Here is a 15,582-nt window from a genome sequence, read left to right as displayed (position 1 = left end):
GATGTCATCAGTTCCTGTACAAAAGGTAGGAACTGAAATTGCGCCCGCTACCTAACAATCAGATAGCCAATTGCTGCTATTACAAGTCCCAGCAACCCACCTGCCATGACCTGCAGTATCAATGAGAAAACTAGTAAGAAACTAACTTCTTTTTTTTTTTTAAAGGAAACACCTACTCGTGGTTAATTTTATTTGTCACAACTTTTTAAGGATTTACAATTGTTCACTTTAACATGCACCTGGAGGTAAAAGAGAAAGTGCCATACAGAGACAAAATAAAAATGTAGATAACCTCTAGTTAAATATTGGACCACATTATATAATAACTCTGATAGAATGAACATAACCAGCAAATGCTAACCATGTAGAACTTGCATTTTGGCACATTATTATCTCTCTATATTGAGGTTTTCACCATTCATCGTAATAAGATAGTATAAGTATGATAGAATACCGAATGTATTAACATTTGGAAGAACTGTCATTTTATGATACACTAAATTCCATTGGTTAAACTTAGACCCATCAAACAATTATTTATAGGAAACAATAAAATGAAAAATGATAACCTGAGGGGGTGTATGCCCAAGAAGTTCGCGTAGCGGTCTGCTTGCAGCGAGAGGATGCTCAGCTGGAAGTTGACATACAATTTGGTTCAAAACCTGGGAAAATCAAATTCAATAAAATCCATTGAAATTAACAACCAAAACATAAGAGCAAAAGCTGCATTGCACATTCTAAAATAACAAGAGACGAGAGGACATTGAAATAAATCTGTATATTGAATTGATTCAGGAGAATACAATATATAAAGAAATACTAATAGACTTTACCCATACCTAAACTAAATCCTAATGAAATAAGGAAATATATCTTTACAAATAATAAAAATATTATTTTCAACACATAGAAATCATAGGCAAACAGAAAAGGGCTTCTAAGCAAACCTCTGCTTGGCGTCCTGCTTGCAATCTTAAACCAATAGCATCATACATCACCTGCACAAACCATACGAACCATTCATCAGCATTACACTGATTTGTCATTGTCTAACCTAGTTGTTTATGGGACAAAATCACACATAGTACATGCATGTTATGTTCTTTATTAATAAATAAAATATTTGAAGAACTAAAGAGAGAGAGAGAGAGAGAGAGATGGAGAGAAGTAGTCATGCATACGTACAATGCAAGCTAAAATCGTGGCAATAGCAAAAGGGGGTCCTCCAAAGCCGTAGTGGAAGCCAATGGCTGTTGCAAGAGCAGTGACAGTTGATGAATGAGATGATGGCATTCCACCGGACCCAATTAATTGGTTGGGATCCCATCTTTTATCCTTAAACCCGGTGGTGAAGAACTTGATGGATTGGGCAACGGCGAAAGCAACAACGGCGGAAATTAGAGGGTAATTGGCAAAGATTGATGACGATGAGGATGACGTTGAAGAATGCATGGGTGGGTGCACTCTGCAACCTCATCCACAGTTGCAGGGAATGTTGGAATATGTAAGGCTGAAGAAGAAACAAAAAACACAGATCCCTTCTTCTACCTTCTTCCAATTACCTATTCCTAACTAAATTAATGGTCATACCTTTATTTTCTGTAGGGTAGAATATGCCTGCTCTTATTAATAACATATTATTATGTTAGTATTAGCCCTAAATTAGCTTTATTTATTTAGGGCAATCCCATTTGGCACGAATGGTTATGTTTTGTGAAGTGTTATAATTTTTTTTAATTAATTAGAAAAAGACATATATTTACGCTTTTTTTCTTTTATTTTGTGAAGTTGTGTTAAATTTGGAAAATTATGACCATACAAATATAGAAATAAATATAATCGTTTGATCAACATAATCGATCTAACGGTGAGATTGATTGGTTGTAACATGGTAGTAACACAACTTGGTTGTTACAATATCCTTCCCCTAAAAAGAATGGTTAGTTTTAGTTTTTAATGATTACACGTCAACAATTAAGGAGTAACAAGATATTCTTTAGGTTTTTTTTTTTTTTTTTTTGTACATTAGGGTTTACTAGTTTTTAGTTTAGGTTTCCAATGCCCATTTAGTTTTTCGAAAGTTTCATTATTTTAGTAAAAAATAATCTTTTCATAACTTGTGCTCATATTATAATTTTAGGTTACAAAGAAAAACCAGAACTGAGAAGACTTAATGATAATAGAACAATGACTAATTTTTAAAGTTTACAATCAAATACTTTTGACGCTAGTAAAAATTATATTAAGTCATTAGGATTGATTTAAGGGAATTGTATTCATTTTGTTATTGGACAAATTGATACCGTCCTGCATAGACAGAAAATATCACTCTCAACATTTTTTTTTTGGTTTTGTTTTTAAACTCTCGTGGGATCAACATTTTTTTGTTAGTGCAGGAAAAAGATTTCCTCTTCCAATAACATAACAAATCTTTCCCCCTTGATTTAATAGTAAGAAGTTTGGGTAGTTTGCAGTCATAAATTTGAACTCCTAGAAACAAAATTATATCAATAACAAAAATAATTATATTGGACAACTAAGTTTCTATCTTAACAATTTGAAAGCTACCAAGTCATGTGACTGATATAATGCATTAACTGCAAATTCATTCAATGAAACTTATCCTTTGGGACCTACTTATATAATGCAGTTCATGTTTTGTGGTTTTTGTTCGCAGCTAACAGTTGTGACATTTAGAATAGTTTTTATGATGAAATTTTTCATGCACTAGATATTTGAGTCTATATAATAGCATAATCCCTTATTGGGTGTTATTCTACAAAGGGAAAAAAAAAAACTGAAGGTTGAGTTCATCTTCTGCTTTATCCTTTTCAGCCGAGGGATCACTTTCTAGTGATTCCTCCCACCCTGTTGCCATTGCTATCCCAACGGCCAATTGGAAGATGCAAATCAATATCACAAAATGAGGCAGAGCTTCAATTTTCCTTTCGCTTCTGTCTCAACCTGTGGTAGCAGACGTGTGCTGGCGCCACATATACGACAATAATAACATGCCACAGAACTCACTAATTCACGTCCCCGTTGGATCAATGCAGATCTTGGATTCGGTTTTAGAGTAAGGGACCCCCAATCCAAATTTGTCAGATGGTAAAATCAATCCTAAATGGCTAGGGCATATCTTTTCCAACAATATTCTTAAGTTCCTCCTTTGCTGCTTCCATCACCGCCTTAAAGTCTATATGCGTATACCTTCCCCTGCAATCCACAATTAAAAGTTCAGTTTTAGCACATTGCTCTAATGAATGATATAAACCCTGCAGACATGGAAGCAACGGAAACTGCTCTCACTAGATTTTCCTCCTCTTTTTGTTTCCCAAACAAAAGCTAGAAGTTTTGAAATAGAAAATCGTGACTTAGGTTTACCTATTGATATTGGTGCATGTGTACAGAATTCTAACTAAAGCACAGAACAGTTCAAAGTCGCCCAATTTATTTCCTACCATGGACAAGTATTAAGGACATCGAATCAAAATTTTGAATTTCAATGTACCAGAAATGGGTTTTACACCATGTTGTAGAAGGATAGGCTGGGCTTGCAATTCCGTGCATTATCCTCGCAATGGCTCTAGGTGTAAATCGAGCCTGTGAATTGCTCTGTAGAAAGACCTGGTGATCCCCAAAGCAACAGGCAATTTTTCAAAATTCTCTTCCAGACATGATATGTATGCAGTTTATTTAAGATTCGCAGAATGCCCAGATTACAACTCACCTTTATATCTGCCCGCAGGAAAGGGCTGCACATGTAAAATACTAGCAATTTTAGTACAAGAAAATATAGCATATAGCAGAAGTATATCCTTATCATCAAACAAGTAACAGAATTTTTTTTTTTCGTATAAACTTTAAAGAGAATTTTATTTCTGATATTTCAATACGCGACAGAATTTAAGATTTCAAGCTTAAATCCCTTTTATATATCATTTGTTAAATTTGTGTACTTGATTACAGAACTTAGGTGACAAAATAAGTAAGAACCTGCTTTGACCAATTTTCTTGCAGAAATCAGTATTGTCGACTCCAGCAAAGTAATCCAATATTTTCCTTTGCAAGCATGGTGTGTGATCGGCACTACTGCATCCGTGCAGCTTATCACATAGATTTACTGCGAAATATGCAGCATTAAACATTGCATCCATTTTTTGTACCTACTCAAAATGTAGAATCATGAGAAAATAATCAATCAGTAATGAATTGTACATGAAATTTGACTCTACAAATTCAAAGAATGCAACATATCATCTAAAATGAATTATCCAACCAGTACTACTTCATGGTTCAGGACTTCTGATTATTGAGAGGATACAGCATCCTAAATGAATATATTTCCAAAAATATCATAATGAACAATCCCGCAAGTTTATCAGAATATAGTACCTTACAACTTTCAACTTCTGATAACCATCTGGTAATATCTGCTGATAGAGAAAAAAAATCTGGGGGGATTTCAACAATCCTATAACAGTAGGCCAAATCCTTCATTTCATAAGTTATTTCTCCCATCATCTGGCAATATTTCACAAATAATGAGGTTAGATCGTATATACCAGATTTTAACTATATTGCTTCCAATATCACACACAACAGGGACGGAGCTAGGCCAAATTGGTTAAGGTGGTCAAATTAGAATCAGAATTAGATATATTTTATTTTTGAAAAAATAAATTAGATGCAAAATTAAAATTTTAAAAAAACCCTCATGCACCACATGTCTCCGCCTCTGCACACACAAAAACACTATATTTCCAGATCATAACAAAATATGCAGCTTCGTTTTATTAATTATATGAATCTACCATGTATGATGCCAAAGAATTTTAAGACAAGGAAAACTAGAAGATTTTTTTTTAAAATAATTACAACAATTAAAACATTAATCATGCTGCAAGTATTTATGGGTAAAATAAGAATAAAACTATAATATTATCACTTCACTTGTTTTTTCAAGCACATTCATCAGCATTTTTAACAGGTGTACTGTAGGCTAATTGGAGGTTTAATGCAGGGGCAATTATGGAAAGCATATGTATTTTGGATTACTATCCAGAATCTAAAATAGGCAGCTTTCACGAATATTAAACATTAATCATTCTCAGTTTGATTTGAAAATTTTAAGAGTGGCATAGTGACGTGAAGATATTTCCCATATCAACCTTCAATCAAAGCATCAGAGATCTTTGCTTAAAGCTTAAAATTTTGAATGAATGTTTTTTTCACTATCTTCTGGTATGTAAACCATGCAGCTTAAATAAGTTGTGGATAGGACTTCTGTCATCATACTTCGTTGCTGCAGAGCAGTGGATTTAAATTCAGTTACACAGAAGAAAAAATAAATCTCATGCATTTTTTAAACTTATTTTGTTATGTGCATCTTAAAGTTAAGGAATTGTGCCACGCAAGGGTTGTATTAACAATAAGATACATGGGCTTGGACCCTATTTACATGATGTGGCACAAACTAACACAACTTAATATACACATTCTAATAGTGCACATGCAAACCCAAGAAAAATATATATACTAATCCAAACCTTCAGGTCGTACAACTGATTTGTTAATTCAACTGCTGTGACCCCCATGTCATTTGCCACAGTTGGAATGTCAAAAACATATTGCCCTTGCTTATTTTCAGATCTGAAAATCACACAAAATGACAAAAATGATTCAGTTAAACAAGTATGAGTGTAAGTAGAATTAAACTGCTTTTGTAGTGATCATATTCAGGAAAAACTGAACATCCAAGTTCCATCAACAGGTATGCCTTCCCTTTATAAAATTTGGAATCAGACTCCATCTATAGGTTTACAACATTAAAACAACTCATAACGCAATGACCATCCAGTGGAAAAAGGGGAAAAGGTGAAAAGCCAAGAAATGTAATATATATGCTTATTATTACCGTTTTAGAATTACAGCAATAGCAGAAACCTTTCGGGCAAGGAACGAAGGGGTAGTCTGCATTAGTGCCAAAAATTAAAAATATAAGCAACTAAATAATTACTCAAACCACATATATTCCTCTAAATTTCAGTTAAAAATTAACAAACATGAGATTTTAATGTCCTCTCCGAAACTTGCTCTTAGTTAAATGTAAAAGAATACGTTGTGTATTGATCTGTGTCAGGGAGTTACAATATATAGAGACCCTAATGGGCTTAAGTGTAAGGCCCAAACCTAATCCAAACCTAATCCTAATACAGTCAGAATACAGTCAGACTATTTACGGATAAGACAGAATCCAATCATATCTAATCAAATCTAATCATATCATATCTAATATTCTAACACTCCCCCTCAAGCTGGTGCGTATATATTATGAGCACCAAGCTTGTTACAAATGTATTCAACCCGAGGACCTCTAAGAGCTTTAGTGAAAACATCTGCTAGTTGATTAGACGAGTTGACAAAAGCTGTCTTGATTTCTCCTGACTGAATCTTTTCCCGAATGAAGTGACAATCAATCTCTATATGTTTGGTCCTCTCATGAAAAACAGGATTAGAAGATATATGTAGCGCAGCTTGATTATCACAGATGAATGTCATGGGTTGTTTCTGTTCACAAAGATTAAGCTCCTGAATCAACTGCTTTAACCAGATCAACTCACACGTAGTATTTGCCATTGCACGATACTCAGCTTCTGCACTAGATCGGGAAACAACAGGTTGTTTCTTGCTTTTCCATGAGATTAAGTTTCCTCCGAAGAAGACACAATAACCAGAAGTAGAGCGTCTGTCCGAGGGTGATCCTGCCCAATCGGCATCTGAGTAACCACAAATTTCTGTATTTCCCTGATCCGAATATAACAAACCTTTTCCTGGTGCTCCTTTGATGTATCGGAGGATCCTCACAGCAGCATCCCAATGTGAATCACAAGGGGAATCAAGGAACTGACTGGCCGTACTGACAGCGAAAGAAATATCTGGCCTAGTCACAGTAAGATAATTGAGCTTCCCAATCAGCCTTCGATAACGTCCAGGATCAGATAACGGCTCCCCCTGTCTGGGCAATAACTTAACATTAGGATCCATGGGTGTATCAACTGGTTTACACCCCAACATACCAGTCTCCTCTAGGATATCCAAGGCATACTTCCTTTGACAGATAGAAATGCCCTGTCTAGATTGCGCCACCTCAATTCCCAAGAAGTAACGCAGCTTCCCAAGGTCCTTTGTTTGAAATGCACTGAATAAATGTTGTTTTAACTGATGGATTCCGTCTTGATCACTTCCGGTGAGGATGATGTCATCAACATAGACTAACAAATAGATGCACTTGTTAGGAGATGTAATCCTATAGAATACAGAATGGTCAACTTTACTGCGAATTAGGCCAAACGCCTGTACAGCAGAACTGAAGCGACTGAACCATGCTCGAGGAGACTGCTTGAGACCATATAAGGATTTTCGAAGACGACATACCTTCCCAGACTCCCCCTGAGCAACAAAACCAGGTGGTTGCTCCATGTAAACTTCTTGTAAATCACCATGAAGAAAGGCATTTTTGATGTCAAGTTGAAGGAGTGGCCAGTGACGAACAGCAGCAAGGGCAAGAAATAGGCGGACGGACGCCATCTTAGCGACTGGAGAGAATGTATCGCTATAATCAAGGCCAAAGATTTGAGTAAAACCCTTGGCAACTAGGCGTGCCTTGAGACGATCAACATGGCCATCAGGTCCAACTTTCACAGTAAACACCCAGCGACAACCAACTATAGACTTCTCTGGAGGAGCAGAAACAAGGTCCCAAGTGCCATTGGTATGAAGTGCGGTCATCTCATCAAGCATCGCTTGGCGCCATCCTGGATGGGAAAGTGCTTCACCTGTGGTCTTAGGAATAGAAACAGAAGAAAGACTAGAAACAAAGGTGAAATGAGGAAGAGAAAGGCGATCATAGCTCAAGAAGGTATAAAGAGGATAAGGGTTACGAGTAGTACGTGTACCTTTTCTTTGAGCAATGGGAAGAGCCTCTGGTGAAGGATCCGGAGGGGAAGAATCAACTGCAGAGGGCAATGAGTCAGCAGGGGTCGAGTCGACTGGAGGTACTGTCTTACATCGCTGATAAGTGAGAAGTGGACGGTCCTTAGGTACTGGAGCAATAGGTGATTGCTTATCTGGAGTAGAAGCACCTGCATCTGGCAAAGACAAGTCAAGAAAAGGAACAGGAAGAACATGATCAACCTGTGACAATGGAGATGGGATAGAATTAAAGGGTTGTTGATCAAAAAAGGTGACATCCACGGAAACTAAGTAACGCTTGAGGTCAGGAGAGTAACAGCGATAACCCTTTTGAAGACGAGAATAACCAAGAAAAATGCATTTAAAGGCTTTGGATGTTAACTTATCCTTACCAGGAGTGAGATCATGAATAAAACAGGTACAACCAAAATCATGTGGGGATAGAGGAAAGAGAGGAACATCTGGAAACAATAAGTTATGAGGAATATCATTATTAAGCACAGATGAAGGCATGCGGTTGATGAGAAAGCAAGAAGCAAGGACTGCATCAGCCCAGAAGTGAAGAGGAACATGCATGTGAATAAGAAGAGTCCTGGCAATCTCAATGAGATGCCTATTCTTACGTTCAGCTACTCCATTTTGTTGTGGAGTGTGAGGACAAGTGGTTTGGTGTAAAGTACCCTGTGTGACTAAGAAGTGAGAAAAGTCAACAGAAACATACTCCTTAGCATTATCACTACGCAAAATACAAATAGAAGCACCAAATTGAGTATGAATTTCAGCAGAAAACTTTTGATAAATAGAAAACAACTCAGAACGGTTTTTCATTAAATAAATCCAAGTACAACGGGAGAAATCATCAATAAAGGTGACAAAATACCGAAAACCTAAAATAGACACACTACGACTAGGACCCCAAACATCTGAATGAATAATTGAAAAAGGAGCATCAGCTCGTTTATTGACTCGATTAGCAAAGGAGGAGCGTATGTGCTTTCCTTGCTGACATGACTGACAATCTAAAGTTTGAAGACCGGATAAAAGAGGAACCATCTTCTGCAATTTCGCAAGACTAGGATGCCCGAGACGACTGTGGATGAGCTGTGGAGATTCTGTGAGAGAACAAGCAACTGAAGGACTCGGCACATCAAGGTAGAACAGACCCCGTGACTCACGGCCCACTCCAATCATCTTCCCCGTACCCGGGTCCTGCACAGAAACAGAATGGTTTGAGAATGTGACAATACAATTAAGAGAATTGATCAATTTACTAACCGATATTAAATTATAAGGGATGTGAGGAATGTAATAGACAGATGTCAAGGTCAATGAGGAGGTTGGACAGATTTGTCCAATCCCATGAACGGGGGCCTTAGTTCCATCAGCAAGAGTAAAAGAGGGTAAATTATTAGAATATGTAAGGGAAGAAAAGAGTTCCTTATTACCACTGAGGTGATCAGTAGCACCTGAGTCAAATATCCAAGGACCAAGTGATGCAGAATGAGAAACACAAGCAACAGGATTACCAGTTTCTGAAGCAGAGGCCTGAGATTGAGGAGAGGACTTCCTGAGAAGGGCCTGGAATGCTGCATATTCTTTAGAGGAGAGAGAGACTGAACCATTTGAAGCAGTATCCGATTGAGCTACATTAGCAGCAAAAGAAGGTCGCATGTGAGGATACTTGGTGTAGCAGCGTTCCTCATAATGACCAAGTTGCTGACAGTAATGACAACGAGGTCGCTGACCACGTCCGACTGGACCTCCTGGGCCACGACCTCCTGGGCCTCCTGGGCCTCTACCACGACCACGTCCACCTCCAATATGCCGCGAAAATCAGTACGGGAAACTAGAGCAGTAGAATCAACAGCAGAAGACGATGCAGGAGCAGATTTCTTATTCAAATTCAGAAGACGCTAATACGTCATGGATAGATCAGGCTCCCCACTAGTCAAGATAGTATCACGAACATTATCATATTCTTCGGGAAGGCCAGAAAGTGTGGCAACCATAAAGAGACGTTCCACCTGTTTCCGATATGCAGTAGCATCAGTAGGGTAAGGCAGCATATCCAAATATGCCTGCATCAAAGAGCGACTCTTGCCAATATATGTCTCCATCTGAATGTCGGATGATTTGCTCAATTCCATAAACTGAGAGATAATGAAATAGAGCTGCTGAACATCATTAGTGTAGAGGTTTTTTGCTTCCTCCCACACTTCAGTGCAAGTTTGAAATGAATAAAAGATATCCAAGACAATCGGATCAATGGATTGCCAGAGGATACTCAGAAGCTGGTTGTCAATCTTTTCCCAATCAGACTTGTCCTCCTTAGGGACATCAGTAGACTTAGTTGTGAGATGGTTCCCATATCCTTGTCCAAAGAACCAAACTCGAACAGAGGTGGCCCAGTTCTTGTAATTAACAGATCCCTTCAATTTTGAAGAGGTAATGGACCCAATATTGGTAGAGATGATATTGGGAGAATTTCTCAAAGGAGGAGATGGAGACTTGACCTCCGAATGAATTGGAGCGTTTGCTGCCATAGTATCAAATCACAAAGATACAAACCGAATAAAGAGAAACGAACCTGATCACCAATCAAGAAGAGGTGCGCACAAAAAGTCAGACCCACAAAGAACCAACCACAGATCCAGAAAGAGGAGGAGAAGACGAGCTTCTCTGTCCAAGACCGGCCAGAAAAAGCCGCCGGAATAGTGCTCACACGCCGGCAGAAGGTGGCGCGTGAAACCCACGCGCAGAGAAGACTGGAGGCGCGTGAGAGCGCGTGACAACTCCGATGGTGGCCGAACTTCCACAGAGCAGGTCGCCGGGAGGAGAGGGTTCTGTTCGCGTTCGTTCCAGACTGAAAACTCGCCGGAAAAGTACTCCGGCAGCCTGAACAGTGGCTGACGGTGGCTGATGGTGCTCCGGTGACTGTTTGGGGATGTGGACACGTGCAGAAGATGCCTGGAGAGGACTTACAGCCCTTGATGTCTTACCGGAAGGACGCACGGCAAAGAAAAGATGACTCCTAAGCAGTGGGCTTAGGTTTTAAAGCGAAGAACAAGATTTCTAAGCGGAAGCGAGGGTTCCCAGAACGAAATAGCTCTGGTACCAAGTTAAATGTAAAAGAATACGTTGTGTATTGATCTGTGTCAGGGAGTTACAATATATAGAGACCCTAATGGGCTTAAGTGTAAGGCCCAAACCTAATCCAAACCTAATTCTAATACAGACAGAATACAGTCAGACTATTTACGGATAAGACAGAATCCAATCATATCTAATCAAATCTAATCATATCATATCTAATATTCTAACACTCTTCAATCTATAATTTATAATATAGTTTAGATAGACAGCATTCATGAATTCATTCATTTGCGGGAAAAATTTCTACATGCAATCAAAGGCATGTCTGCACGAACCTTATGAAAAATCAAAGCACAAGTTGCATTTATGTGTGGAAGTAAATGCAAGTACTGCACATCGCCCAACTCCAAGCGTGTCAAAAGTGTGAGCATCACCTGGTAAAGGAAAAGATTGGAGAAAATTTTTAACCTGTAGACCTAGGCTCAAAAAGGTACCTATAATTATGTAGGGTTTCCTTACAAGAACTGGTTCCGTTACAAGCATGTGCATATCTATTATCTTACATAAATGGATAAATGACTGATACCTATTAACTAGATGGTTGTCCATAAAAAAATCCTAATCACTGCTCAGAAACGGCACTTTAGCTTTATCTGGTCTAAAGTTAACCTTAATCTCTCTGGTTTCCAGCTCTAAACAAGGAAACAGATAAAACAAAACCACATTTTTGTACAAATACAGAGACCACCTACAAATACACCACAGATACCATGCAAATGATTTTCTCTTAATTCAACCATGTTCAAAAACTTTAGAGCTACTGAGTATGGCAATCAGAAATATGTATTTTTTTCCCCATTGATCATCAAAATATCAGCACCACTAATTCCTCAACAGGATGTTATGAAAGCCGTCTAAATTTTTAATTGAAAATCACTTATCTGATTTATTTAAGTTCTTAAATTTATATGCATAATAGTGTTGAGTAGAGGACCTCTTCTTTCATATCAAACCTGCGGGAAGCAGATTCTCTGATTAATGAACAGATTTTCCCGGAGCTTTTGTCAGCAGGAAACACTTCACGCAGAAATTTGTTCACTGTATATTCATCCACTCCTTCACTGAGGATAGAAAATTGCATTAAATGAAGAACAATTTGGGAGTGAAAAAAAGAAAAAGAATTGTGTTACCTGTGCGTTAAACTCCGAAGTTTGAAATATGTCTCATCATCATAAAATAGGTGACAATAGGACAATCTCCCATCCCTTCCAGCACGTCCTATCTCCTAAAATAGCCATTCCATTTATTCAGCAAATCAATAATAGAAAATCTTGCTATGCTACTACTAGAGTTCAGAAGAAATCATATACCTGTACATACTCTTCCAGACTTTCAGGCAAACTGTAATGAATTACCTAAACACAGATAAGACAATGGAGTTCCAGTGTGAATAACTGTGACATATAAGATAGTTTATATTGCAATGCCAATATGTAGGGTGAAATACAAGAGAAAAGTGTATGCAGAATGATGCCCAAAAACAGCATTTTGCAACTTAACTAAAGTGACTACTAGCACATCTGCATGAACAGAGAGACCAGGGAAAGAGCTCAGTTCTTCAATACCATTTGCCCCCAATTTGCAATTTTAACCATAAATAAAAATCTTTAAGGAAGAATCAATAGTTTCTGGTACAGCCAGACCTCAATGATTTGAAGCATAAAACACACAGAAAAGCAGGTTACTGAACAACAAGAGCACTATGAGAATCAGTGAATCACTACATGCGTATACCATTCTAGAAAACTTCTATCGTCAGAAATCAGTTCATGCAAATTAATGTAGAAAACCATAACATAACAAGCCTTACAGCTCCAACATCTCTTTTATCTAGTCCCATGCCAAATGCCACAGTTGCAACAACCTTCATAAAAAATCACAAGATAATCAGTCAGCCTAGTGAAGTTGTATTAGAAGCACCAATGGAAAGAAGGCATGAAGAATATAATATAAAAATGCACATGTGCACCACAAAATTGATAAAACTAGTGATTAGAAGCATAAAATTTATCTCACCACTCTGATCTTGTTGGAACTAAACAACTCCTGTACATAGCTGCGTTCCTTTGCAGTGATACCACTATGATAACTCTAGATGATAATTCACATCAATCATCAGATTTAAATTTCATCGTCAAGGGTTACACAGAAAGACACGCAATGTCAAAAAGAGAAATCTGGAGCAAACCTTTGCCAAGATATTGCTATCATTCAAGTATCTGCTAATTAGATCAGTTTCGTACTGGAGCAAGAAAAAGCATAATTAATTCCCACAATTATAAAAAATGTTAGAATATATCCACTATAGAAAACAAATTACTTGCAAACTTAGGTAATCAGCTATATTCTAAACCTGAAACATATGGAGCTCATTAACTTGTTTCTTGCAAACGATATTATACAAATGAAATACTATGTGCTAGAAGAGAGAATTTATTGCAATATGATGACAGATGAGTTTAATATATCATAGAACACCCCGTACTTTAAAAGATATACATACCTGAAATTTGCAGTATATGATTATGCTTTGAACTTCCGCAAACGGAGAAGACTTTAGCAGAATCAGTAGGTCTTTCATTCTATTATGTTCAAATAAGTTTAACAAAGTTCAGATAAGTAAAGTATACAGGATGAAGCGGTAATAAAGCATCTAACTTGCCTATTTCTGACCAAAGACACAGATAAATGCAAATTGTCCCTTAAATGTGCCTTCTGAATAAGATTTGTGTATGGAATATCTAGAGCAGACATGATGGCATCTAAAGTTGTGGTTGTAGCAGTTGCTGTCATTGCAAGAACAGAACCTACATTAAGCTTTTTACGAAGCAGAGATGCTCTAAGTCTCATGAATGAAGGTCGGAAATTGTGAGACCTGTAAAAATGTTCAAAATCTCAAAAATCAACAAGGAAGCACAAGCATTCGACATGAGATCTCCAAAGTGTAAATTTTAATATTTCCAAAAGACTCACCATTCAGATATACAATGCGCTTCGTCAATAACAACAAGCGAGATGGCTGACAAAGCAGAAATACTAGACAGAAACTCTTCATTCAGGAACCGCTCTGGTGAAACAAAAAGCACCTATATGAATTAGAATTGTAAACATTAGCTCTCGGTGAGAGTACAACCATAGTCAATAAATAAACCCTCTGATATGCAAATTATGCAATCAATCTGCAAGAGTGCTACATATTTCTGCAAAAGCAAATCTGAGCCAAAGTTACATTCAGTTGATGAAATTCCCACCTTCATTGCACCTTGTCGAAGCTGGTTGAGCGATTCAGAGGCTTCTTCAGGTGTCTAATACAATTAAACAAAAAAAGATGAAATGATGACATCCCAGATATCAGATGAAGTGAAAATAGTATATAGAATATACCTGACTGCTGCATAGAAGACCACCTTTAATCACAGGAGGCAAATGCTTTAACTGATCAATCATCAATGCTACCAATGGACTAACAACAAGAGTAATCCCAGGAAAAATCACAGCAGGCAACTGATAACACAGCGATTTCCCTGCACCTGTTGGTAAAATTAGCATAGTTGATTTCCCAGCAAGAACCATCTTGATTGCCTCCAATTGCCCATCTCGAAAAGAATCATAACCATAAATCAATTTCAGCAAGTTCACCAAGTTCTCGTCCGAAGGGTCAACTCGAGCTGCAGACACAACCTCTTCCAACACATTGCAATCAATCTCCTTTGTCCTACAACACCCCCTTTGCTTCTTAGGTTCACTTTCTCTAATCAAAATATCCTTCTCAAAACCCGGCTCCACTTGATCCTTCCCTTCAAGTCCCAATTTACCTTTACTACTACTTCTCTTGTACCTTTTATCACCACGAAATTTCCCATTTTTCCTCCACCCCTTGTTCACAAACTTCTTTCTCTTCCCATTCAGGTTCAACCTCACGAAGTTCCCTTCGCCGCCGCCGCATTTTCGCAACTTCACACTCGGCATTGGCACACTAGCACCAATCAGGTTAGGGTGCTTCTTTCCGAATTTCCCCAACTTCCTAGCATCAACACCACCTTCCTCGCTCTCAACTTTGGAGCCCGAATTAGACGCGGAATTAAGAACCGGATCGATTCCAGAAGCTTCTAGATGAACAAGGGGTCTTCGAATCTTCGAGAAGGAAGCGGATTTGGAGAAGAAGCCGGCGGGGAGGTTTTCAGTTGAGAGCGCGGGAACACAATCAGAGGGTCGCCGAATTTGGAAGGGAAGTGTAGGGAGGCAGAAAGGGTCTTCCAGGACCGGGTCGGGTTTCGAAGGGCTTTTGGGGGGTCCGGAAGGGACTGATTTGGATCTTGAGGGTTTGATTCTGATTCTGGATTTTTTGGAAACTAGAAGAGGTGGTTTTCTCGGTGAGGGCAATGGCGGTGGACTTGCTTGTCTTGGGGGAGTTGCAGAGACGTGAGATCCGTCGGAGTTTGAATCGGACTCCAT

At 38.2% G+C, this 15,582-nt stretch overlaps 2 protein-coding genes across 2 annotated transcripts; both read right to left on the bottom strand.

Annotated features, from left to right (window-relative positions):
- On the bottom strand, window positions 1-1,452 carry LOC133304744 (uncharacterized). Its single transcript, XM_061504802.1, has 4 exons — window positions 1,186-1,452; window positions 948-998; window positions 570-662; window positions 1-110 (listed from the first exon to the last, which is right to left on the bottom strand). Exons 1-4 carry the CDS (start codon window positions 1,450-1,452, stop codon window positions 48-50), a joined length of 474 nt encoding a protein of 157 aa, XP_061360786.1. The 3' UTR covers window positions 1-47.
- A 1,295-nt stretch (window positions 1,453-2,747) lies between these two features.
- LOC133304740 (ATP-dependent DNA helicase Q-like 5) lies at window positions 2,748-15,582 on the bottom strand. The gene is made up of 19 exons (XM_061504795.1): window positions 14,512-15,582; window positions 14,379-14,432; window positions 14,101-14,213; window positions 13,790-14,002; window positions 13,631-13,709; window positions 13,316-13,369; window positions 13,144-13,218; window positions 12,938-12,991; window positions 12,438-12,482; window positions 12,258-12,352; window positions 12,062-12,188; window positions 11,403-11,501; window positions 5,918-5,973; window positions 5,550-5,652; window positions 4,396-4,524; window positions 3,997-4,166; window positions 3,731-3,755; window positions 3,512-3,627; window positions 2,748-3,216 (listed from the first exon to the last, which is right to left on the bottom strand). The coding sequence occupies exons 1-19, from the start codon at window positions 15,580-15,582 to the stop codon at window positions 3,129-3,131; spliced, it is 2,766 nt and encodes a 921-aa protein (XP_061360779.1). The 3' UTR covers window positions 2,748-3,128.

The sequence above is a fragment of the Gastrolobium bilobum genome, unplaced genomic scaffold (assembly GCF_033153095.1).
Source record: "Gastrolobium bilobum isolate Gb01-03AN ecotype WA unplaced genomic scaffold, APGP_CSIRO_Gbil_v1 utg11974, whole genome shotgun sequence".
NCBI lineage: Eukaryota > Viridiplantae > Streptophyta > Magnoliopsida > Fabales > Fabaceae > Gastrolobium > Gastrolobium bilobum.
This window is presented reverse-complemented; position numbering and strand designations above follow the sequence as displayed.